General features: G+C 44.4%; 1 protein-coding gene across 2 annotated transcripts; it reads left to right on the top strand.

Annotated features, from left to right (window-relative positions):
• The first annotated feature begins 284 nt into the window (after window positions 1–284).
• LOC110981199 (MAM and LDL-receptor class A domain-containing protein 2-like) lies at window positions 285–27,190 on the top strand. 2 transcript variants are annotated; one of them, XM_022238564.2, is made up of 38 exons: window positions 285–624; window positions 2,835–2,960; window positions 3,281–3,427; window positions 3,969–4,240; window positions 4,362–4,584; window positions 4,864–5,016; window positions 5,675–5,778; window positions 6,620–6,781; window positions 7,155–7,278; window positions 7,393–7,524; window positions 7,863–8,009; window positions 8,928–9,193; window positions 9,953–10,163; window positions 10,606–10,758; window positions 11,294–11,394; window positions 11,947–12,117; window positions 12,443–12,533; window positions 12,942–13,121; window positions 13,629–13,814; window positions 14,053–14,309; window positions 14,752–14,836; window positions 15,611–15,733; window positions 15,910–16,062; window positions 16,547–16,647; window positions 17,142–17,315; window positions 17,652–17,889; window positions 18,259–18,402; window positions 18,819–19,003; window positions 19,468–19,639; window positions 19,971–20,093; window positions 20,502–20,654; window positions 21,405–21,547; window positions 22,304–22,511; window positions 23,140–23,295; window positions 23,580–23,618; window positions 24,032–24,146; window positions 25,761–25,830; window positions 26,065–27,190. In XM_022238564.2, the coding sequence occupies exons 1-38, from the start codon at window positions 573–575 to the stop codon at window positions 26,137–26,139; spliced, it is 5,715 nt and encodes a 1,904-aa protein (XP_022094256.2). In that variant the 5' UTR covers window positions 285–572; the 3' UTR covers window positions 26,140–27,190. The 2 variants fall into 2 exon arrangements, with proteins under 2 accessions (XP_022094256.2, XP_022094255.2); XM_022238563.2 differs by lacking the exon at window positions 285–624 and adding an exon at window positions 667–2,498.

Here is a 27,190-nt window from a genome sequence, read left to right as displayed (position 1 = left end):
ATCACCTGTTTCTAGTTTGTCAGTTGAATATACCCAGCAAGAAATGAGACCGAGGGGTACCCCCAACATGTCCAACCCCTATACACATTCCAGACTATTGTTACTTAACACATTCCCCCCCCCAAGATGTCTGAAAGGAATTCCCCAGATTCCTGCTAGACAATGACCGACACAAAGCAGGGGGGGGTTCTCTCCGTCTCATACCTTGCTGCATATGCAGTTGAATTTGAGGCCCAATGTGCCATGGTCAGCATAAAAGACAGATTAGACCTCGCGTCTACGTCCATGGTTAAAGCAATAGCAGGTGCTGTAACTTTTCTCGGAGGCAGGTGAAGTCTTGATTGCAATGAGCGCCAATTGAAGAGGCAGATATTTGTGTTATTTGTTCATCTTCTTATTGTCAATGGTCGAGCCTCAGTGTGTGCGACCGTAGATGAAGAAGCGAACTCATGTTGCTTGTGCGGGGTTTGGTCCTTTATTGGCCCGCAGGTTTGGCTAGTTGCAGCTCGGTGTTATATGTTAGCGCGCATTTTGTCAGTTGTAATTGAATACGGTTACTTGAATCACCGAGTATGCCGCACAATTTTCTGCTTTTATGGATGGCAGATCTGCTCAAACAAACCTGTAAGTAGTTTCACAGATTCATACAATATTAGTGGAAAGAATTCTGCATTTTGTTCTCAGTGAAAAGTTCACTTTTGTTCATCAGATATCATTTAAAATTCTCCGTCGATCAGTGCGAAGTTCTTAGAGCACACGAATTTGAAAGTTGATGGGAAATTCATGTGAAATGTTCTGTATGCGATGAATTTCAAAACTTACCACTATTTTTGAGAATACATTCTGAACATTTTGTAACTACTGTGTACTCAGCCTGATTCAGATGTGTTGATTTTTACCTCTAGCAGAACGTAACCATTTTTTTAATAGGTAAAATTTTATGGTGCTTTCTTTCGTCAATATTATTTTTAGTCCTGCAAAAATGCCTGAATAAGTTACTTTCGGGTAAATAGTTCTTGAAACAAAGTTGTTTACAGCCAGTTCAGTAATATGAAAAATTCATCTTACATAATTGAAGGTTTTATCTATGCGTTCATTGTGTTGTTTGGAAATTGGATTTAAGCATTGGTTGTATAAAGCTTATCAAGTTTAAGTAGATAAGGTTATTTCTGCACAGCATCAAGGACAAAGATGCATTGAGCTGCTGGTCATTTCCAAGCTGATATTTAGTGAACAGTTACACCGGCCCCGTCAAAAGAAAGTTGGATGACATTGTTTGGCTGTGTTGTTGTACGGGACAAATGTTTAAAATTATGTCAAGTTGCTCAAGTTGTGCAGGTCAACAAAGAACGAGCCTGGATCTCAGCTCTGCATTAAGTCAGTCATTGGATCTGTATTTTTGCATCCTAAACTGTCAAAATTATGCAATACTGAGAGTGCAGTTTAATAAATAACAGAGTTATTGAAATGCATTTCTAGGGGCTGTATGAATCAGGATGAAAATTCCTCCTGTTGCATCTTAATTGGTGTTTGTTTGTTCCACTTTGAACAACAAGTTCTGCACTTCCTAAAGTGGAGCACTTGTTGCAATTGATGGAACATATAATTACTCCTGCATGTCACCATGGAAGAGCCTACCCTCCGAACTTTATGACATCTGTCATGTTATCAATACCTTTTATCAGTGTCTTGTCAACAACTTGTCCCACTGTTATCAGATAAATCCTCCTGATAGATTGTTTGTTATGCTCTCCTGGCATGAGATTAATTCTTTTGTAAACAAGTCTTTTCTTTCCTATCTGTTCTAACCTGACCAGAATTAATAAGGGTTCCTGTTTCTTTTTAAATTTTTTTTCTAAATATTCAGTAATTTGATTAAAATGAGCCAATGTTGCGACTATAAAATGCTAGAAAAGAGCCTGCAAAACTGTCACATATTGTACCAAGTAAAAAGTTTCTGTTCCACGACGTGTTTCCTGTTGAAATTAAATTGTTGCTTCTCCAATAAAAATGTCAATAAATGCTAGAAGACAACGCAACATGTTTGCATGATGGCCTGACTCATGGGCTCCCTGTCTGTGGCTAATGACCTCGTTTCAGGCAACCTCTTCAGGGGTCCAGTCTTAAATCTGGACAGATACCACAAGATAACCTAATATTGAGACAGGCGACCAGGATCCCTCTATCTAAAAATGACCCCATTATTAAATAACCCCCTCAAATACTCCCACCGCTCTCATCAAGGGTGGACGTATTGCACAGAAGCAAAATTATTTGCCCACACCCCTCGGTCGACTTTGAAGGTGCCAAAGTTTCATCAGTTTCTTGGTGAAAGTTGGTCAGCCAGTCCTCTTCTTTTGGCAACCAGTATTTTCCTCGTGTAAATGCCGTGATCTTGCGGAAAACGGTGCAGATCTTGGTAACATTTTCTCCCCTCTACACCATGCACCTGTTCGTAGCGACCTTGATGTTGCCACTATTTGTGGCAGGATCACTGGGTGAGTGAAATTCTTTCTTTGTCCTGTATTAGATTCAAATAGATTCATAAGTAAGAGCCTTTGAAAACCTCAAAAACATTTGTTTTTATATTCCACAAACATGTAAAAACTGACTTCTGGACTTAGTGAATGAGGGCAGCCTTCAGGCCAGGAGTTAAATGTCATTTACCAAAAATAACTCCTTTTCTTTCCTTTTCTTGGTCTCAGCAAAATGGTGAATTGAGTAGCGTTGAGTTTTGGGCAATATTTTATTTTTTAGTGAGATCATCTTTCATTTTGGTTTCGACGTTTTCAATTCCTAAAGCTGACAGCAGCCTACATTTTTAATATTTACAGGTCAAACCACCTTGGCACCGTGCCAATCCAACGAGAGACGGTGTGATGACATGACCTGCCTGGCCAGAGACAAATTCTGTGATTTCCGCGAGGACTGCCCGGATGCATCTGATGAGCTAATGTGCCGTAAGTAGGCCTCGCCCGGAACTGTCAAAAGAGATCATTTAAGGGAATTGAGAAATAAAACAGACCCAAGAACATTGTGAAATTTTGAAGGCTGCAGAACCTGTCAGTAACTTAAGAAACCTTCTTGGAAATATGGGCAAATGTTGCCCCATTCCTATAATTGACAGAAGAGAACATGCTTTCCCCAAACTGCATGTAACTGCTAATCACCAAGTGTTCTTCAAACGCGAAGAAAATCCAAGTGTAAAGTCGTCTTGTCAGAACTAACTTTGCTGATGGCCCCTTGGGAAACTCATGTGTGTTGTTTCCTTGGTCATCAGCGAGGACGTGCAGCTTCGAGGACGGCCTGTGTTACTGGACCCAGGACGCTGCAGATGACTTTGATTGGAGCACGCGTGTGGGGGGACAGGACCCCAGCGACAGCTTCCAGGGACCCAGGGTGGACCACACACTGGACAGCTTCACTGGTAAGCTGGATGCTGGGCACCAACCTTTGATGTCCGCTCAAAAAACCAATTTTTGGTGAAGTGTTCATCGCAGGTCTCCCTTAAATCCCTTCAAAGTCCATGCATCACAAGTCTCACACAAGCCATCCAACACCCGGGCACAGTATCCAGGCAAAACTGGACTCGAGAAAGGACTTGTAAAAGGGCTTTATTTCCACAGAAGTGACTGCGACGCTGTCTCAGTCCATGGATGAACTTATTGCAGCTGTTTTAATCTCAGCTACAATTTAGCCAAACACATATATAATTGGCCACTCTCACCACAAGGTGATGCAGCAAAAATTGCCCCTTTTTATCAAATTGACAATGACACCAAGCTATCTGCAGTAATTTACTTCTTGCATTGGTGCTTTGTATTTGGAATATGAACTTCTGTAGACCCGTAAACAGGGTCCTAGGAAGGATTCTATATAGGGCCCTGTTTTGCAGGTCCAGAGCTGCTCTGGCCTTTCTGTGATTGGATTGCTAAACTTACCCTGCTTTACCCTTCCTTGTGCCAAAGGACATTATTTGTATGTTGATGGTTCCATCTCGCCGGGGATGAACACCCGTGCCCGGCTCATCAGTCCCACGTTCACCCTCTGCGGCCGCACCTGCAAGATCAGCCTCTGGTACTACATCTTCGGCGTCGAGTTTGGCGACCTGGAGGTCATCATCCGCACCGCCGCCGCTGCCGGCGAACGGAAGCTGTTGAAGCTGAGCGACGACGTCAGCGACAAGAACATGTGGATCTATGAGGACTTTGCCGTGGACTCCTGCGCTTCAAATTTCCAGGTGTGCTTCCAGTTTCCAGGTTTCCAATAATATCCTAATTTTTGTCAGCAGAGCTGTTTCTAAATTTCTCCTTCACGATGAACTTATATGCATGTGTTTTGTATTCGTTCTTCAAATGTAGATAATCATAGACGCAGAGGACAAGCAGGAGATTCCATCGGTCGGAGGTTTTGCCATCGATGACATCCGCTTCGAAGACTGCCCGCCCGCCGAGAGTAAGTTGGTCTGCGGGGTGACAGAGTCGCAGTGCTCGGCAGGCCAGTGCTACCCGACGACCCGCCGCTGCGACTTCCAAGTGGACTGCTGCGACCTGAGCGACGAGGACCGGTCGGCCTGTACTGCAGGTAGGATGAATGTTTGTTGGTTTTTCCATCTCTCTCTATGAAGGGCAAAAATTTTTTTTTTCTTTCACCATTGTTTTCTGATGAGCTTTTACAAATCTTACTGAACTTGCAGTGGAATTTGCTCAGAAGGTTGAGTCATTATACTATAGCGACTTGCTTGTACTTGGCTTTGTTGGATCAGAACTCAGATCGTAGACACTTTAAAATAAAGACAAACAGTTTTCCGAAAATACAAGAGCTTGTTGTGTTTTGTGGGTTTTTTTTCTTCATATTCTGTAGCCGGCTACTCTATGTGTGACTTTGAGTCTGGCATCTGTGATGACATGTGGTATCAGGTTGCCGACGATGACTTCGACTGGAGGCGACGCAACGGGGCCACGGGATCTGCTGGCACCGGGCCAAGGACAGATCACACCACTTACACATCGGAAGGTGAGTGATGTGTTTCTGTTATTCTCCTAGCAAAGTGTGTCTATTAATTACATTTGCGTTCGTGTAGACACCAAGTTCCAATTTTCGGCACCCATTGTCAAGTCTGGTTTTCACAGTAACTGGTGAAATACTTGACCTAGAGACCAGACTTTTATTTCAAGGACGTTGGACGGCATTGGCTGTAATAGGTCCACTGTACGCTTCCTCCCAACAAGACACAGCTGTCACACTTTTTATCATGGTTACTATGTAGAAATATCCCAAAATGAGTTTCGATAGTTTTGCCTGGAAAGGAATGCTTTGTCCCTCTCTGATCCCCTCCCAAGTCCACTGTGTATTAACAGTTGCTGTTTTCAAACAAAACAGATAAATTTGTAATACGGGCATTTCACAATAGTGCGCCTCCAAGAATTTGCAACGTGTTGGCCAATCACGATGCGTGAAATCTGTCGATCCAATGCGCGCTTGGAAATTTAAGGGTCAACAGATTGCACGTATTGTGATTGGCCAGCGTATTGCAAACTCTTGGAGTGCACAATTATGAATTGTCCATGTTAGACTGTTTAGATATGTGGAAGTTTTTCAAACTTGAAAATACACAGAGTAATTAAATATGATTTGTTTTTATTTGCGTTGCCATGTAATTGCTGTGGGTTAGGTTATTACATCTATACGGAGGCCAGTCAACCGAGAATTATCAACGACAAAGCCCAGTTTGCCTCTCGTCCTCTCAAGGCTGCAGCCTTGATTGACGCCTGCTCGGTGAGTTCCAACAATATCAGCCAAAATCTTGTCCTCGTAGACATGGCACCACCAGATGCCGTCATCAGTGGGAGAGCGCGCTTTAAGTGCTAACTTCGCCCTGTATGTACATGTAGACATCACCGTATGAAGCACTGAGTTCATCCCCGGCCAGTGTAGTGCACTTGCATCTTCCTACTTTTTCCAGTTTTCCTATTTGAATGAATTGCGAAAGAGAGAAATTGGGCCAATTGTTTATCGTCAACACCGTGAAAATGCTGTTTTGCCATTAAATCGCTGTGAAATTTTTTCCAAGGCAGCGTAAGCCCCATTTCATGTTGGAAAGTGAAGTCAGCTCCGCGATGCGGGATTGGTTCACGACTGTTTCATGGCATTTTCAAGGATTAACCCAAGCACAAAGTTAATTAGAAGGACACCCTGGTAGCCTGGTTTGGCTCACTGTATTCACACAGTCTTTTCACTTGGCTTCAAGGTGTCTGCAAAGGGCAATAGTGAAGGTCATTTTCACAGTGTTTTCACTAGGAGACCTCGGTGAAGTCGCCATGAAAAAATTCACGGTGAAACTGCGCAAATTCACTGTAAATTCACAGGGTTGGAAATTCATAGTTAACACTGCTGGGTGTTGCACAAACTCCTAAAAGTTAATCCCCAGCCGCTTACTCTAAACTGCAAGAACTAAGATGAATCAAGGAATGTATTTGGTCATGGATGTTGGACACAGTAGAGGGTGTACATCAATGATTGGTTAGCAGCCAACAATTGTAGACAACAAACTCTTCTGATGTCTGTTGTGTTGTATTTAGTAAGCACAGCCAGATTATTTTCTTGCATTTTGAACCAGCTACGTTTTTTCTACCACATGCGGGGTGACTTCATTGGTACCCTGAATGTCTACACTGCCACCAAAATCAACGGTCCCATGACCCTCATCTGGAGCCGAGAGGGGGAGAAAGATTACTGGTCTCGCAAGGAACTGGAACTTCAGAGCTCCTCAGATTTCATGGTACAGTGGCCAGGATTTGTTTGTGCCCTCCACCCTACTTTGAAATGCTAAAGTCCAAAAATGTTTTAAAAGCTAACCGTTTCCTTGTGGAAATGTGTCGAACTTTTGCTCATTTGTAGATGAAATCTTGCTGTGACAGCAAAAATTTAAGTCAACGCTCATTTTTGTGCCAGGAGTGATTAACCAACTTTTGGGTTCCACCACGTAGGCCAAGAAATTCAATTGCCAACACTTTTTTTCTGTTAGCCAGCATTGCTGGTAACTGATTGATTGTCCCTTAGTTAATCCTTTACTGTGCTGACAATTTCAGTTCGTTTGTGAGGCTTCAAGGTGACAGACTTCATTCTAAAGGTTCAAAACGCCCTCTTTGCAGATTATCTTTGAAGGTGTCATTGGTCTGACAGCAGAGGGCGACATTGCACTGGACGACATCTCCTTAACCCCGGGCTGCGTGTGGTCATCTGACCCCCTCCCCGTTGCCACCACACCAGCGCCAGGTAAAGAAAAAAGAAAGTTCATTCAAACTTCCTTCGGCGGATTCAAAACCTCAGCACTGATATCAGCATCTCCTGCATGAATGGAGTTACCTTTTAGTTTGTAATTCGATTCAGGAACGACTGTGCCCTCCCACTGTCGGCGACGGAGTGATTTCGCTTGTTATGACGGCATGACCTGCGTGGATGAAGACAGAGTTTGTGACTTCAGACCAGACTGTCCAGATGGATCTGACGAAATGACCTGCCGTAAGTATAGATTTCAAGGTCATCGGTATAACCTACCTGCGTGCAGCAGCTTCAAGGAAAATCTAATCTGTTCCTGATTTCTGCCTGGTCTGCAAAAGATACGATATATCATTCCAATAATAAATTCGTGAAATCTGCAAATCCAAGATGGCAGAGCCAGGAAACGTCGTGACATTCTGGCCGAATGTAAGTTGCAAGGATGTAACACCTGCTTTGCTGAGTTCATATGTTGTGGGCATCACGAAGTTAACATTGTCTTTGTGAGTCACTCGTATTATGTTGACTGATGTCTGGAGAGAGTCACTAATCTGTGAATTTATATCATGCTGCTTGTTTAGCTATGGCCTGTACTTTTGAGGCTGATGCCTGTTATTTCACTGAGACGACCCCGGATAATTTTGATTGGATGAGAGCTAGGGGTGCCGATACCATGGCAACACCAAATGCGGCACCAAGAGAGGACGTAACACTAAGGACAGATCAAGGTAGGAGCAACTACCCCTGAGAAATGTCTCACGTAAAAAACATGTCACAGATATACAGTAAACAAACGTGTTGTAAGCACACTTGCATTTTCTAACATCAAAATTGCTTGTTCTTGTATGAAATATTTGGTGCATCGTTGTCAAAATCTATTATTTAAGAGCAATCCTAGTTCAAGGAGTAACTTTGAGGAGTAACTAAAATGTAAAAGGAGTTGGTGAACCGTATTTGTTCCCAGATAATTTCACACGATAAAGGCCTGCTTTACATAAGCACATTGTCAGGTGTGTCAGTGGGACATTGCTGGAAATTAAACCACGCCCACTCACACAATGTAGCATTGAGACCCAGTGGAACTGAACGTTAACTGTCAGGGTCAGATCTAGAACAAACTTTTTATTAGGAACACTGTTTATTGTGCCCAAAATGGCCTTTTTGAAGGGAGAGGCTTATGTTTGGGGATTGTCAATGCTGGTTAGAGGAGGGAAAGTAAAGTGGTCCCCTGCCAATTGCCTCGTTTTCTAAACTAAAGTTCTCTTTGGGGGGCGTGGCCCCTTTTGACCCCCCCCGCCCCCTTATCTGGCAATATAACCGGTGGTTGCTGTAAGTACACATCAGTGTTGCATTTGAGTCCATCACTAGTCTTTTCCCAAAGTACCGTCACAACGTCAGTCACACAAGTCTCTTCACAATAAGAAACAGGGTGACCAGTGCAGTTCATTTGAATAGCTTGTGCATTGGCTTAAGACTGAATGACTTGTGATGGATTGGTGACAGTCTTACAGGGACTTGTGATGGACTCAAATACACACAACATGCCTGTACTTGCAATTTCAACAATGGATGTCTCGTCGGTGCGTGGATGGTCCCTGACATGGAGGCAAAGTCTGACAAGGGAGATTCTTTTTTTTCGTCAACAGGCTTTTACATGTACATCGCGGCATTCGGCACCATCACCGAGTCGCAGCTCGCCGAGATGTCCAGCGCGACCTACAACAGCGCCGACACCAACTGCAAGCTGTCCTTCTACTACTACATGGCGGGAACATTGCCAGGGGAACTCAGCCTGCACCTCGACAACCTGGTCACCGGGGATACGGTGTTGCTATGGCAGAAGAGGATGTCACAGGGAGAGCAGTGGCAGCAGGCTGTGGTTGGTATAGGTCGCAGGAGGGAGCCTTTTAAGGTATGTGAACTTCCGGTTCCTTTCAGAACCACACATACTCAAAGAAGAGATAAATACATGGTGTTACCGCAATCTTTACTATAGATCTATGTGAACTTCCTTTGCATTGTCCTGTCAATCGGTTGCTGCATGAAAGTGGAATATTTCCCCAACCTGATCGCTGGCGACATTTCCAGGGGGCCCACAACAGGGAGAGTAATCTTGTATGGTAGTGATTGCGTGGATAGTAATTACTCCAGACGTCTTGAGACTGCAGTAAATGATGAGCTTCATCTCCAGTGAGCAAACTTTATTTTTTCACATTCAAAAATCACCTACCACTACAAAGTTCCACAGTGAATAGGTCATGCGCACAACTGTTTGTGTAAACGGCATTAGCGCAAGGACCACCGCGCAAACCAACATGTGAATACTCACTGGCAGTGGAAGTGGGGGGCGGGGGAGCCAGTGGTCCCCCCACTTTGTCGTTTTGGGGGGTCTGGCCCTCCACTTTTTGCAGGTCCTATAATCGGGTGGGGCTCAGTGGATCGACCTATTAATGGTTGATGCCTGATGGTCTAGCTACTGGCCTCCTGACTTTGAAAATCATTCCGTCGCGGGTGCGAATACTCCATTTGTTTGCTTTGCACTTGTCCTGGTTCAAAATGATGTCGCAGTTCAGTTTTCTATAGTCTGAATCTCCCATCACATGCCAACATTTTTGCGGCAGTTGCTTAACACAGTTGTTTGTCCGCTACTCTTTTAACCGATCATAAATAGGTTCGTTTCTCCAAGGCCCGCTCGGATCGCTACCAAGGCAAGATCGCCATCGATGAAATCTCCTTCGTGGATTGCACTCTACCTCCCGAGGAGTCCATCTGCCCTCCCTCCAAGCTGACCTGCGATAACAAGGCCTGCATCGATGCCTCCAAAGTCTGCGACTTGGCCGACGATTGCGGTGATATGTCAGACGAGATGGACATCCTGTGTGGTAAGTCTGACTTCTGCCGATTCCCTTAAAATTTTAGGAGCTGTTTCTGACCTTGTGAGTTCCCTTTTGACCCTTGCAATGTAATCATGTGACCTTTTGTCCAGTGATCAGAAATGTTAGTTTGCTATTCCTCTTACAGTACATTTCAGGTGTGGATCCAAGGAGTGTAAGCAGGTGGAAACCACCCCCCCACACATTGAGACCAAAAAGAGGGGAAATTTGGGAAAATAATACAAAGTAATTTGTGCACCAATATCATTGTAGACAATGTATGACACGTATAATGTTTCATCATCGTTTCTGCTTGTCCCAAAAAAAAGACATTCAAAAATCTCCTGCCTGACCCCCCCTCCGAAAAATGTCTGGATCCGCCCCTGTATTTGTATAAATAATAAACAGGAAAAATGCTGCTCAAGTTGTCATTTATTTTTGTGCGTGGCAGGTTTGAACGATTACAAGCTGTGTGACTTTGAGACGGACCTTTGCGGCTGGGTCCAGTCAACCACCGATGAACTAGAGTGGACATGGTGGAACGGGACCACCCTTGATATCAACAGCGGACCGTCGAGGGATCACACATATGGGACAAGCCTGGGTGAGTCTGCACCCCCCGATCAGCTAAAATGTGGCTAAACTTTCAGTTGTTAGGACGGTGCACCATTTTTTTCTCAGTGAGAAGTAAATTGCTGTGATTCAAGATGTCACGCAGCCTTCCTCAAACAACACCCTCCGATCCCTCCTCGTGCAACCCGTGGCCTTGTCTTGTTTTCAAGACGTTTCTACCTAATGCATGTTACGCGTACCCTGGATATATTTGGTATAGAGGGTGAAATGTACAGAAAAACGGCTGGGCTTATGTCCTGCAGTAACAGTTTAAGTCATGCAAGTCGATCAAATCCAGGAATTTATCCTTAATGGTAGAACACGATCTATGCCTGAATTGAACGCATCATGAACTCAATTAAAATTTAAATTGGCGGAGACGTGTAGGCCAAATTTAGCAATACTCGGCTGCAAGGGGAAGTAAAGAAAAGAGAGGCACAAAGGTTTTGAAACCAAGACCAGCTGTGGGTCTGTGCGGCGTAAACCTCTTCAAATGGCACTTACTGTAGCAAAAACCCATTCTTCAGGTCATTTTCTCTACTTGGATGGGCAGTTCCTGCATCCCTTCAAGGCCAGGGCACAGCTCTTGAGCCCCAGCTTCCAAGCCGCCCCCGACGGTTCATGCCAGGTGTGTAATATAGTGTAACTTATCGACCGAAATAAGAAGCCGTTACTGCAGTGTAACACAACGCTCGTAAAAAGGCCCCACTCGCGCATACTTGTACATGCCTTTATAAGGTGTCGGGATTTGCCAAATGCACATGCGCGTCAAGTTTTAATGCACGCTTGAATGTAGCTTGCCATCACAAATTGTACCCTGTTGGATAAGTTGGCAGAGATTATTACAGTCATTTGCAAAAGTTTAGGACCATATATACGAAGTGCATTTACCTGATGAACCTGATAGTGAACAGGGATGGAAACTTTCAAAATGAAACAGAATCGGGACACCATAAAACAGATTAGGAACAATCAAAAGTTGTTAAACAGGACACAAAATCTGTCATATACTCAACGAAACCCATGAAATGTGCATGAGCAGTGCGTAGCCCAAAGGATATGTCCTCAGATGTGTAGGAGGACTTGTGTTTATTTCACTATTGGGAAGTGTCCATTCGCAATATGAGAAAAGTCATATTAGTAGTGGGTCATCAGTTAAACTCATGCTTCCCCACTCCAGATTCGCTTTTTCTACCATATGTACGGCGAAGACGTGGATTATCTGAACGTGTATGCCAGTCGCTATGCTGACACTACCGCCTTGACCGATCCCCTGTGGTTCCGGTTCACCGAGCAGGGCAACTTCTGGCAGAGGGCAGAGATCACACTGGCAACTTCCTACAACTTCATGGTCATTTTTTTCCCACTTTGACCAATTACCAGAGACATACTCTCTGAAGGCTCAACGTGCAGTTCACATTAGTTAATTCTCAGTGGGCCTATTATTCTCATTGGCAGACAAAGTTTGTAGGTTTTCTTTCAAAATGTACATTTGCATCATTTTCTTTAAAAGAGGATCATATTTTCATTTAATATGTGTTTTTGTTTACTACTGGATGTTCGGATAGCTAGGCCTGGTTGGATTTCTTAAGGCGCTATAGTCCTTTGAAATGACGCAGCTCTTGAACTTTTCATTGTGTAGATAAATTGTTGAGTGTATCCCTTATGGTCCACAGATTGTAATTGAAGCAACCATTGGGGATGGACTTAATGGAGACATTGCTATTGATGATGTGTCGCTCACATCTGGCTGCGTCGTGTATAACGGTTTGTGCAGACTTGACGATTTTCGCATCCTAAAACACCTGCTTATATTGTGTCAGAATCTAAAGAAGTTTTTGCTTATTTCTAGGTTTCTCCGTCAGGCTTAGAGGTTATGTGTGAGTCTGGATGGTACAAAGTTTGGCCAGTGTAGTTCTGAATGTACCAGAATATGCCAAGGTTGTAACATGTATGTTTACTGATAAGAGGGATTTACCAAAGGAGAGCGTTATGCGTTGCCTTTGACTTCCATCCTGACTCAGTCAGTTTTAGTGAGCATGTTTTGCTTTCTTAGCATGCACCGTGCAAGATTGCTAATTTTTACTGTGATGGTCATGGTGTGATTGTGTCCGACTCCCGTTCAATCTTTTCCTTACCGCGCTCACGTCATCGTTTTATTCAACTATTGCACAGGTCAGCTTCCCAACACGCCCGCCGACGACCCCACCACCACTGTACCGCCCACGACCCACAACCGCCACACCGGCTGCCTCGAAGGCATCTTCTGCGCTCCGGAGAACAAGTGCATTCACGGGCGGCATCTGTGCGACTTCCGGTGGGACTGCTCGGACGGGTCTGATGAAGCGGGATGCGGTGAGTAGATCTTCAGAAAAGGAAACGAAATATGCTTTTCAACCCCAATGCGAGTATTCCTGAAATCGTCAACAATACGGGCTTTTAACAATAGTGCGCCTCCGAGAGTTTGCAACATGTTGGCCAATCACAATGTGCAAAATCTGTGGACCCATTGCATGATTGGAAAGGGTCAAGAGATTTCAAGCGTTGTGATTGGCCAATACGTTGGAAACTCCAGGAGGCGCACGTTTGTGAAACGCCTGCATTGTTTACCTTTACTACGACATCCCAACATTGGCAAAACTGTTTCTCTTACCCTCTCTGACCAGAAGTTCTCCTTCATTGGCAATTAAAGCAGAGACAGGTCGGTGCCCCCCAAAAAAATATCTCAACAAGAATTGGTTGCAGATGCTAAGTGCACCAGACTGCATCAGATGCTAAGAGTACGTGAGCTGCGGGTCGACGTAGCGATTTCCACACCATTGGCGTGCCGTAAAATTTTTAGGCATCTTGTTTCCCCTTCAGTTCAGGACTGCGACTTTGAAACGGGCGTCTGCGGATGGCAGGAAGTGCAGCCGAGGACATTCAAAGGTCAAGCGTCAAGTGACCAACAAGGGCTTCCCAGTTTTCAATGGGTCAGAGGTCAGCCCTTCACCCAGGAAGCGGGCGAATCGAGGCCTGACACGGACCACACCACAGGGACGGCACAAGGTTAGGGAATAGGAATGCCAGCGAGGAGGAATTCCAGTAGCTTACTGTCCTTTGGAAATTGGGGATTGGGGGCTGGGGCACTTTTTGCAGGTCCTACAAATGGCCTTTTTATGGGTGGGGCTCCTTGGATCAAGCCCTAACTGGCTGATGCCCGATGGTCTAACAACTACCCCCCCACTTCGAAAATCATTCTGCCGCCGGTGCACAACAACATCACCCCTCTTTCTAATACCGCCAGGATGGTACATGTACGTGGACAGCTCGCCGGGCACCGTCTTCGACACCACGGAGCTCAATTCACCAACAATCTCCCAGACCGGAGGCAACTGTCAGATGAAATTCTACTACCACATGTACGGCACAGACGTTGACACCTTCAGCATCTTCGCCGAGGCCAACGGTTACCGCCGACCGCTGTGGTACCGCGTCGGCGGCACCAGCCAGGATAAGTGGAGGAAGGAGCAGGTGTATATTGGAGCCTCGTATAATTTCAAGGTAATGGCAAACTCAACGGACAAAAAATTGGCGGTAACTCTCCCTCATACCAAAAAATCATTATTAGAAAACTGTCTACTCGTTAGTAAACGTGTGTTCTGGCCAGGACCACATATTGGGGAAGAGTTCTTTTATGAGATATATTTTGACCGAATTTTAGGAATTTTGGTGTTCCCAACAATGTTTAGAGTGTCCGCAGGAGCAGTCGTACTGCTAAAAAACAAGAGTTTTACCGTTTATAGTCCTGTGCACCATCTTTTAGTAAGAAGATTTACCAATGAATTTGTTTCTGCAAAACTTACCCTTACTTTCTGTGACTCTCTGGATGCATTCAGATCTAGACTTACTTATTGTTACACTTCTGTTGATGAGCTTTGTTGGAATCCAGTGAGACTCAGACAGTTATGTCAGACCAGACTGTGGACTTTTGTCTGTCTCCTAGATTATTATCCAGGCAAGGCGTGGTGCCAGCTTTGTCGGGGACGTGACCATAGACGACATCACCTTTATTGACTGCGAACCTCCTTGTAAGTGAAGTTGGTCGGCCTTTTTGTTGTTGGAATGTTCAGTTGTGCTTGTAGCTTGTGTTGGGATGTTTGAAATAATAATAACTGGTTCTTCTGTAGCACTTTTACACTAAAATCGAAGCACTTTCCATTATTACCCCTGCTCAATGGGCCTACGAAACATTCCAAATACCATCTCGGCTCCCTGGGGAGTATACAGCTCGATGCTGCCACTATTCAGTGCCAAGCAGCTATTAAAATCAGCCACAATATCCAGCTCTGCCCTCACATGTACCCAATTACTCCTGGGTGGAGAGAGAGGCAATGAGAGAGGCAATGAGGATAAAGTGCCTTGCCTAAGGGCACACGCACCATGTCTCCAGGCTGGATTCGAACCCGCAACCTGCGGCTTCACCCGCCGACCGCAAATTCAGTGCTCTTAACCACAAGGTCACGGCCTAATTTCTTCCAGACCATAAAACTGTTAAGCTGTTTAGAGACGAATGTATCAAATGTATGTTCTGAACAAGCCCCCAAAATTCACTCTGCGTCGGGAGAAGTTAATTTTCATTTCAGGTTTTTCCATTCTATCAGGAGTAGGTTCGAGTCCCACCCAAGTAAGCATGTGGGATTTTTTCACGGGCTCTCAGACAAGCACTGAGTGTACATGTTTTATGAATATGCATCGGGTACGGGCAAAACCTGTAATTAAAATAAAGTTTAAAGTTGATACGTTTGCACCTCCGATAATAAGAATAGGAAGCTAACGTGGTGATGCTTTGCTAATTTATTCAGTGTTTGACGGTATCCCATGTACGGAGGACCAGTTTACCTGCAGTAACTCCCACTGCATTGATGCTGCGAGAGTCTGTGACTATGGCAACGATTGCCTGGATTACTCGGATGAGCTACACTGCGGTGAGTTTTCCACACATTGCCAAAAAGCTGCTGTGAGAGGAAAATAACATTTATGGATCTCGATCTCTCGAGATCTCTGACTAGACTGACTCCGAGAGAGCCATTCCTAGGAGATCGTTAGAGATTTAAAATTCAGTTTTCGTCTGTAAGTAAAGGTTTGGTTTAAATCCTTACAGCCGGCTATCCCGGGCGCTGCGACTTCTCCCTGGACATCTGTGATTGGTTCCAAGACGACGAGGATGACTTCGATTGGACGCTGAGGGGTGGCAACACGATCAATCCGGGAACGGGCCCACTGCACGATCACACCAACCTGAACTATGCTAGCGGTAGGCTATAACTTAGATTTCGTATCTGCAGGAACATTCTAGACAGAGAGTTCATTTGTCAACTGCATCAATATCTCCGATTAAATGGCACAGGGTTTTGCTAGGACAATAAACCTACAACACTGGTGGTGGAGGTGGGTGGGGCAATTACCCTCCCCCTTTTTTTGCAAGTCCTGCAATGGGGCGGGGCTTATTGGATCAGCCCATTAATGGCTGATACCTGACGATCTTTCAAAAAAATCGTTCCACTGCTGGTAACCTGCATCATGTTGGTCACCTAGAGCAGTTCAAGATTACGCAGTAGAGATCAAGTTCAGCAAAGCTGTTTGATTGGAATAATTGTGAGAGATCCAAAGGAGTGAGCTTGGGGGTACCGCCATTTTCCATTTCATGGGGGGACTAGAGTCTGGTCGTTTACGGCGTCACTTCATTTCAAGCACTGACGGATCGTTGTAAATGCCTTCTGTAACTTTCCGACACGCAGGATATTATATCTACACGGAGGCACTGTACCCGAGGCAGGCTGGTGACCGTGCCAGAATACACAGCCCCACTATGAGCAGGAAAAGTACCAGTGATTGCACGGTAGGAAGACCATCAACAACATTATTTCTTGTACATATCGAGACAAATCCATGCCGTGCTTAAGTTGATCAGTACCCACAAACAGTCACAAGATAATTTTTGTTCATGACTTGAGTAAATTACCTGTTGCCCAAACTAAGTAAAATTTGGAACTTTGCATGGCGGAGGCCAGACAAGGAGAACCCTTTTCCTCAGAAAAGGTTCGTGGGTACATCATGTGAAACTGATTTCTTCTATAAGAGCGGTGGCTCTGTGAAGAATAGGTGAGAGTAAACTCGACAGTTTGAGATCTCTCCTTAGGATGACCAGAGCATCGCCTTAGAATGACCGGAGCATCTCCTTAGAAAGACCAGAACATCCTGGTCGAAGTGTCGAGTTCACATTCACCGGTTCCTCTAAGAACCACCACTCTTAGAGAGGAGATCGATTCCACATGGTGTACCCGCAAACCTTGTTTTAGATTGTCGTTCAAACTAAATTGTCATTATTTGTAGTTCCGGTTCTGGTACAACATGAGAGGGAAAGACATCGGTACTTTGGAGGTGTTTCAAGTCACGTCTTACCTTCACCCTGACGAGGTCATCGTGATCGATTCGTTAACCGGAGAGCAAGGCGACTACTGGCAACTGAGAGAGGTGCCCATCCCAAGCAGGGGCAAAGACTTTGACGTAAGTTAGAATCGAAGCTCAATAATTCTTCATGTAGTGTTTCAAATTTCCCTCACCGTCTGGTCTTAATGTAAGACGCAAGCTACTCAAATGAACTGACAAAGCAAAAAGTATTCCTCTTTCGGTATTCATTCAGTATTCATTCCGTTATTTACCTTATATAACTTATAGACTTGACAAAAGCCCTGGAGATTAACAGATACGAGACTGGACTCAATGCCATGCACAAGAGCTTTTGACAATTCTTCTGAATATCTTGGGACTCAAATTCGCTGAGACTGGAGGTCTTGTGTTGGTCTTGCAAAAGAAAGATTCTATCTGTTTCTCCCCTGACAGATTGTCATAAAGGGTGTCGTTGGTGATGGCAGCCAGAGCGAGATAGCACTGGATGACTTCTCCTTCACCGCGTCTTGCATAGGGGGCGGAGTCATGCCTGACTCCCCCTTCAACAACAGCACTGAGCAGTACTGTGCCGACGGCCGACTCAAGTGCGCCACCACCAACCAGTGCTATGACCCGCGCAGCCGTTGCGACTTTGTAGCCGACTGCGCTGACGGCTCAGATGAAATTTGTGGTGAGAATGCTTTGCTAAAACCCAAAAGCCAGATTGAGTCTCTGAGTGAGTCACTGAGTATGTCCATATGAGCTGCTGATAGCCTGACTTGACACTCATCTTGTAGAGCTGCACAGGTTGAAGACTTGTTCTCAAGCTTGCGAATGAGAAAGTGAAACGAAATTGGCATCACAAATCATTTACAGCAAAATTCACTCGAGTTGAAATCAGTTCGACCTTCAAAAATTTGCAGCACGATTACTTGATTTGAAGTCACATATTCGCATCTGTTTTTGCGTTGTGCTGATAATAAACCAGCCTTAAGCCATCAAATATGGAAGAAGGCCATGGATTAAAATCTGTAAAAAATATTTGCCCTCTACATTCCAGGAAACACCTGCGATTTTGAGACGGACACCTGTGGGTGGAAGAATTCCTACAAGGAGAATTTGGACTGGTTGCGGGCCAGCGGGGACCAGACTGAAAACTTGAATACGGGACCAACCGTTGACCACACCCTCGGAACAGAATTCGGTACAAATATAACTTTCTTTTCTTTATGTCAGTCTTGATAACCTGACTGGATTTTGGCACATTTGTCTGGATTTCTGGGGTTGAATTTTACCTAAGTGCTATTTTCTAAAAACTTACCGAATGCAAGGTTTTGACTAAAGGTTTTGGGACTGAAGGCACTAAATTACAACTTCTGAGATTTAAGATAAAAATGTGAAAATTCGTGCTAAAAAAAATCCAAACAGCGCCCTCCTATTGTGTCCGCCATACTTCTAAAAGGATAATTAAGAGAAAGGTTCCTTAGTAATGCAAATACTGTGGACCACATTTGAGTTCAGACCTCTAAAATGTCTCTGTTTCTGTAGAAAAGAATTTGGTCACCTGTTGTGAAAGATTTTAGTCTTCAACCAACTCTATTTTTCCTTCTGTACTGTCAGGTTACTACATGTACGTGGACACCAGCCAAGCGTCGGGCGCCATCGGTGGCGACAACCAGGAGAAAGCTCACCTGCAGTCGCTGCCATTCCAGCACTCGGGCGACGCCTGCACCCTGTCGCTGTGGTACCACATGAAAGGTAGCACCATCGGATCACTGGGCGTCTTCCTGAAGACTGAGAGTAAAGTAAGGAGTTCATCAGACCTGTTACTCTCCTGCCAAATGAATAGCGTGTTACTTCATCTCGCAAACACGACCTTGTACATGGCATTTGAGGATACGGTCCGTCATTTGTCATTGTGGATTATGTTCTTTGAGACAATGAATTACTCAAAATCTTGCGTCTTAGAACAAACCTAAGGAAATCTCAGCTTTCTGTGAATACGTACAGTGCACCCCAAGAAACGCAATAATATAGGATTTTGATTTCTGATCAGATGTTGCTGAGTCATCATTAAATTGCACCTGAATTCATCAGTATCTAGGATACATTCTCTCTGTGGTGGCCCACTGATATAAAAATCTAATTAGTTCCAGGGTTCCGCATTTCCATCCAAGCTGGATCTTTTTCAAAGGCAAGAAAAGAGCATTTTTCTTCTTTTGTTATGACTATCTAAACTAATTTGTAAACTCTGGTAAATGAAATCCAGGTTACGCAGCTGTTTGCCGTCGCCGACAGCCAGGGCAATAAATGGCGGTCCACCGGCGACCTCGTGATCGGTCACCAAGAGAACTTTGCGATAGTCATTGAAGCCGTCCGAGGTATCACGATAACCGGAGACATCGCGATCGATGACGTCACGTGGGAGAATTGCAGAGATGGTAAGGGTCCGTACAGACTAATGATAGATGTCCCATGATTAGAAGAGGGAGGAAAACCCCAGGCGAATATTCTAGATAAAACCCACGGCATCAGATCGGGACTGAAAGCCCAATCCACATGTGGACTGGGCCGGGATTTGAACCAGGGCCACAGAGGTGAAAGGCGAGGAAAAAAAAAACTCTGCTAACCTGACTCTCCAGTTATTTGTGCATGTGGATTGAATATTATTGCCATGATTTTTTTTGACTGATATTTTCACAGGTTGAATGCCCCAAATGAAATATGTGGTCTAGAGATATCCACGATTACAAACTTGTGTTCTGTTCACAGACGACTTCTCTCGGCCCTGTACGGATCAGGAGTTGACGTGCGGTAATGGCCAGTGCGTCTCCCTCACCCACGTCTGCGATTACGGCTACGACTGTGTGGACGGTGCGGATGAACAAAACTGTGGTAAGTTACATTCAGTAAACATTGCAGTCAACAATGTCAACAGCTGTGTCCAAAAACTTTCGACACTTGATCTGTACAGTGGCCCCTTTAATTAATGGGTACCCTGGGAGTTATACGCATTGCATGTTGTATTTTGATATGGGTGTCAGAATAGAAGCTTTGCATGGTAGCCGTCTTGCAGGGCAGTTCTTTTGTTCCACGGAGAAACCTCCTTTTTGCATGCCCAATGGAACAAGAGCACTGACCTGCAAGATGGCAGCCATGCAAACCCTCTATTGGCAAAAATTTGACTTCAAGACCGTGTATAGTCAAACAGGAAAAATCGTTCCCAAGATTGCTGAAATGATGCAGGCAGCTACGTCTCAATGTCTCAACCTTTTCTTGGGGTCTTGAACGTTGTGTTCTCAGAGCCTCAGCCTGCCGACTGCAACTTTGATGACTACCCCTTCACCACAGCCTGTGGCTGGACCCAGCTGACCAACGATGATTTTGATTGGACACAGGACCGAAGCACGCCCACCACCGACACAGGTCCCAACAGTGACCACAACGCCGACGGTGGTAAGGCTATGGTCCGACCATCATCGCTCAAAGTGGGGAAGATTCCCTATCAACGTCAAAGTGTTGAAAAGAAGAAAAATAAATCTATTTGAAATTAGGTTTGAAGCGTATTTTGAATGATAAAATGATAAAAACCAAACTAGATTTGCCCCTTTTAGCCTGAAAAATAGGTGCTGTTTGCAAATGACATCCCCCCCATCCACTGTTGGTCTGAAGCAAGACCAAAACATCATAGCTGTTCATCAGTAGTTGTAAGTTAATTCGCTAGGAAAGACAACCTTTAATAAGTGATACACGGACTGCGCTTATACGACTGTAAAACCCTAGGAACCAGCCAATCAGAAGCAATGTATAAAGCTGCATGTCTATTGGTCAGTGGCCCTAGGCTGAGGTTTTTCTTTGGGAAAGACCATCACTGACTGGTTGCCACGTGAAAGTTAAGGTGCCATTTTGCGTGATCGGTCACAAAAATTTGTAGCATGTCACTAACACCTTGAGTAGGAAACCTCCATCCCATGACAGAGGACAGAGTCATCTTGAAGAACAGTTGTTCTGAAGTTCTTCACACCCGGTGTGAAAGCAAGCAAAATGCAAATTTGTGACCTCAGATCAAATATTTGTGCCTCAAATTCGCACTTGAATAGATTTGAACTCAAAACAAAATACTGCTGCAGAGATCTTTTCTGACGTCAGACTTGCTTCGCATTTGCCAGAAGCGTGAACCTGCCGTTACGCTTTTGAACTTCCCAGGCAGTTTCCTCTTCATCGAGGCTTCCGGTCGGAGGCAGAATGACATGGCAAGGGTCGCTACCCCCGTCTTCCCAGCCAGCACCAATGTCTGCCTGATGCGATTCTGGTATCACATGAGAGGAAAGAGCGTCGGGACATTACAGGTGAGTTCAAGAGCAAGAGTAGCCCTCTTAATATTCATCAAGGCCAGACCAGCATCGGTCAGTTACCTCTTACGGCAATTATTACCTACAGATTGCAGCTGTTGTTGAAGTTTGGTCACCCAACATCTCAAATCGATCACGCAGCCCTGAAAGGCACACAAAATACGTTCTGTGGACCACTAAATTTCTCAAAACCCCTTTCCTTAGAATAAGTGACCCTCCAAAATCTTCATCGGTGACTAACACCAATGAGTTACCCTGTAAAGTGTCCGTTCTTTAGTTAGAGATACTAGATATCAGCTGCACACTGACAGATTTTGCTGAAAGTTGGGTTGCCCAACATCTCTGCTCATTTCGTTAGTTTGTAATCGGATTTATAATTCACATTGCAGTGTTGCACGCACAAGCATTTTGCACTTGGCTTGGGTCAAAGAAAAGGTTAACATTTGCGTGAATCCTGCCGGAAAACAAAATTTGGAAGTCTGTCAAGGACGTTGCATCTGATTTACTAAAAAACTGTAATGAAAAATTATGCACAAGACATTGGAAGAACTCAACACTTTGGTTAGGGGGGATTTTTAATCAACTTATCCATCAATGAATTAATTGATGATTTGGAAAATGGATTGGTTGATGAAGGTGTCAGCCGAGTCTGCTTAATAAATCTTTGAAATCACTGTTCGTCGATCAAACAGTTGTCATTTGGGTGGATCTTGCAAGAGAATTTTCAGTGTCCATTTATTGGACCTGCCACAGGTTTATACAAAGTCGGCCTCATCAGACGGTCACATGAGTCTCATGTGGACGGCCACCGGTGCCCAGGGAAGCGAATGGAATTACGGCAGCCTCTTCGTCTCCAACAACAACAACTTTTCGGTCGTCTTCCAAGGGATCGTGGACACCACGGGGAGCTCAGACATTGCAATCGATGATGTGACATTCATGGAGGGGTGCGGGAAGCCAGGTAGGAGTCCAACGTCTGTGCTGACGTCTAGCTCAGTGGAAAAGATCATAGTTCATAATTCTAAATAAATTGATCAGAATAAGCCTGTATTGTTTACTGTTAAAAATGGAATGATATTTCAGAAATGCCTGACAATGTTCAAGGTTGTTTTCGAGATTGTTAAGGTTTTTGAATCGGAAGTATTCATTATCTGTTTGATAGAAATAAAATGGTCAATTTGGGGTTTATTCTTCTCAATTATTGTGATTCTCCGACTTGTTTTTCTGACAAGTTAGGCTATTTAAAGACTTTTGCCAACATGTTGCTCACCGAAATTGTTCATGAAAGGGAAACATCAGGTTAACCTTCAACGAATGCCTATGAAGGAAATTGTTTCCTGCACGTGCTCAATGAAAAATGTCTTGACACTCTGCGGCAGAAATTTGAAATTTTGCAAGACAGGCCGATGGCTGTCAGAACACGTGCAAGGTGTCACCTCTAAACAGCTGGATAAGCGGCAAGGTGGCGCTATAATGCATTGCTCACAGGGAGATCCTGCTTCCCTTTGGGTTTATTGAAATGAAACAAAGATCTTTGCATTCTCTTTTAACCGATGTGATTTTCACAACTGATTTTTATTGCCCCTCAGAGGAGGCGGTTCCCATAGAGATCCCTAGTTCCTGTGGTTACCAGGAAGTGCTCTGCCCTGCCGACAAGGTCTGTATCCCCACGGCATGGCTTTGCGATGGGGTCGTGGACTGTCCGTCAGACCTGTACGACGAACGCAGGGATGGTTTTGTCTGCCGTGAGTGCAAGCTTTGTTCTTGGTTTTTAAAACCTAGTGATCTCTATTCCACAAAAGTTCCAAAATGACGGGTCATTGCCTACGCCACGTTTTATTGCATAAGCCGTCGAAAGGCTATTTTAGGCATGCAAGGTCTGATTAACGCTAAGACTTATGATGAAAATTACTTCGTTATTCTGTAATGTGAGGATTCATGACTGTTAGTTTAAAATTAAAAAATTTTATTTTCAAGTCAATTGGGTACTTCATTATTTATTTTGATTTTTTGTTCATTTTTTTTACAGCTGTGAATTCAACCAATCCTGAAGAAAACTTCAATCCAAGTAAGCACGGATATTTCTGTTTCAAATCTGCATTGCAAACTCTCACAAAGCTGCAGACAATAGATGCTTTACCAATTGCCAAGATCCTAACCGTTAAATTTACACTGAGCCAGTTAATACCAGATTTTCTTACCCGAAAAAGCTGCTGGGGGCAGGTTTATTTTACCGGCAAGTTCTATTAACCTCGCAATTGCACTTTGCCCAACCATGCACGCCATTTTAATACCCCAATCGCAGAAATGAAAAAAAAAAGAATTTTTAAACGAGTGTGCATGTCCTCTGTGGAACAAATAAGGAAAATTATGTGTGTTTACACGTCGTGCGGTGTCAAGTGGTTGGGGAAATCATTTGGCAGTTTGAAGGCCACGCTGGAGGGTGACAGGTTTCATCTTGGGATTTTTTTTTCATTGCAGGTGTGAGCAGTAACACAGGCCTTATTGTTGGCTTGACAATACTCGCGTTGGCTATCATCCTGGGGTTGGTTTCGCTAACAGTTTACTTCGTGAAGTTCAGAAAAGCTACCAAATTGTAAGTGGATTTTTGTCTCGCTTTAAGTGGCCCTTGGGCCCCGAGAGGGTAATTTGGATGGTTGGTGTTGATATCTCTAGCTTGCATGCAACGGCGACGGAACAATTGTGATGGATGTCAGTTGTGAGGACCATCAGGCATCCGTTATTAGTAGGCTGATCTATGAAGCCTCACCGCACTATCAGACCTGCATAAATACACTGACTCCCTAACCCCCCCTCCTCACCCCGTCTGCTGCCAGTGGTAGTGTGATACGCCTGCTGGTTTGGGGTGTGGCCTGGGAATGGAGGGAACCTGGGAATGGAGGGAACCTGGGAATGGAGGGAACCTGGGAATGGAGGGAATCTGGGAATGGAGGGAACCTGGGAATGGAGGGAACCTGGGAATGGAGGGAACCTGGGAATGGAGGGAATCTGGGAATGGAGGGAACCTGGGAATGGAGGGAACCTGGGAATGGAGGGAACCTGGGAATGGAGGGAACCTGGGAATGGAGGGAACCTGGGAGTGGAGGGAACCTGGGAGTGGAGGGAACCTGAGAGTGGAGGGAACCTGGGAATGGAGGGAACCTGGGAATGGAGGGAACCTGGGAATGGAGGGAACCTGAGAATGGAGGGAATCTGGGAATGGAGGGAACCTGGGAATGGAGGGAACCTGGGAATGGAGGGAACCTGGGAATGGAGGGAACCTGGGAGTGGAGGGAACCTGAGAATGGAGGGAACCTGGGAATGGAGGGAACCTGGGAATGGAGGGAACCTGGGAATGGAGGGAACCTGGGAATGGAGGGAACCTGAGAATGGAGGGAACCTGGGAATGGAGGGAACCTGGGAATGGAGGGAACCTGGGAATGGAGGGAACCTGAGAATGGAGGGAACCTGGGAATGGAGGGAACCTGGGAATGGAGGGAACCTGGGAATGGAGGGAACCTGGGAATGGAGGATGCAATTAATCATGAAAGATTGAGGGCTCACTTCACAGATCAGTCCTCCCCAGTCTATGGCCGTGACCGAAATGGGCTTCCAGAGCTACGGCTAGAACTAGACCTAGCTCTAGACAACAGATTCGGATGCAGTCTATGTCCCTTCCCACTCTCATTATAGATAGCCGGCTGTAATCAGCTGTCTCACATATTTAAAAAACCAACAACTGAAGGCTGAATATTGAACATTTGTAACGTAGTGGCGTAAGAACTCTAGTTTACTCACATGGTAAATGTCAATCCCCCCCCTGGGCCTAACCTGGATCCGTTCCAAAATCAATTGGAGCGAATCAGAGTTCTGAAGCCGTTACGTTATAACCATTCCAAATGCAACCTTACCTGTGTCCACATTCCCAACCGTCATCCATTTTCAACTACAGCAGTTTTTGAAGTAGTATTCATCCCATATTTTCTCAAATTTCCAATTTTTTTTCAATATACTTGTCTGAGGACAAGTTAGTTCCATGGATTGTGTAAAAACAAGAATTTACGAACCCCCAGTTTTGTGATTCAACAACCTCACGTACTGCAATTTATTTCCCCCGGCCCAACCATCTATTTCATGATTTGTCATTGTTTTTTTTTGCGCCCCGGAATAGCCAAAAAATTGCAAACCTCTTTCATTTTCTCTTTTATAGTGCTGATCCACCTGTGACCTCTGGACTCGAAAATCCCACTTACAGCGGTCAAAGAGACACAGGCCTGCCCGTAAGTATGCTCCGTGTTTTCTCACAGAAAGACAGTTAGCTATACTATTTCAACTACAGAGATGTGGAATGCATCAATGTCTTGACATGTCTGACTTTGTCATGCAAATCCTTCATACGACAACTGAGATCTTAGAGGCTTGAAAAATATAACTTTAGAACAGAGTCCACATATTTCCAGTGAAAATTAAAACTATTCTAACCTGTAAGGGGTTATTTATAACTTGTCACACAGAATGAGACAACCAGTGGTATTGAATACACGGCCTCGGGGGTGGGGTTTACCAATGTGCAGGAAGAGACAGCATGAGGCTGAACGTCATCACAGCATCACCGGTCACCATGATTGGGACACAGTGCCTCATTCCAATTCTTTGCTGTGTTATTTTCTCGATCTTTAACTAATAACAACCGCGTCAATTCTTTATATTTTGAATTTCCACATATGATGCACGGCCAAAGAAAACCCCAGTGGACGGATTTCCAATGTCATGAAGGAAATGAGATTTTTTTTAAGTTACCCTTTAAATTGTTCAGGGAGCTGATGTTTGGAATGTTCTCCTGCAGAGACTTCCACTTTCGGTGACCAGAAATTGAAAAGACCTTGTCCCCAGTTCTGTTGAAATTTTTAAGTTGTTAATTTTGACCAAGTGTTATATTCTTGTAGCTTTTGAAGCAAAATTTCCACTTCGCATTTTGGTCCATAGTTGTTTATACTTTCATGGGGCTCATATTGTCCTGTGCTGGTGGCTAAAACCCCAATTTAGACGTTGAGACTTGATGAATGTATTAAGTTACTTTTTCGTTCATTTTATTTCTTCTTGGACAAGTTGGAATATCTGGTTGGATCGAGATATGCTTGCACTGTTTGGAGAGCCTCTTCACGGAACGTATAAAGTTTCAGCTGTCAGTGTCATTTTGTTTTGTGAATTTGCTGGTTATTGCTGTTTTTTCAATGTTTCATTATTTCGGGAGGTAATTGGAGTATAGAGTGTTTATTTTTCCTTAATTTCTCCTGTACGTAGACTTTTGTAAGATGTTGAAAAGAATGTAATCTTTTGTTCATTTGCCGGTACCCAGATTGTTTTATATTTGCATATTTTAGTTTTAAACAGATGTTTAATTGTTTATAAAGTTATGTACATTTGGTCTGATTTCTGTTGACAAGACTTTTGTTATGTAGATCTTCAACTTTATGGGACCATGCATTGTTCGTAGCAACATTGAAAAGTCTGTGATTTGGCTCTTAAATATTATTACTTTGTAAACAGCAAGTTGTTGCGTAGTCTGGTCTTCGGTAGCCAAATTGTCGAAATAAACAGGCAAATTTGAAGCAATTTTTTCCTTATATCCTTCTGTGT

Source organism: Acanthaster planci, linkage group LG21 (assembly GCF_054643075.1).
Source record: "Acanthaster planci isolate LZ-2023a linkage group LG21, COTS_SCS, whole genome shotgun sequence".
NCBI lineage: Eukaryota > Metazoa > Echinodermata > Asteroidea > Valvatida > Acanthasteridae > Acanthaster > Acanthaster planci.
This window is presented reverse-complemented; position numbering and strand designations above follow the sequence as displayed.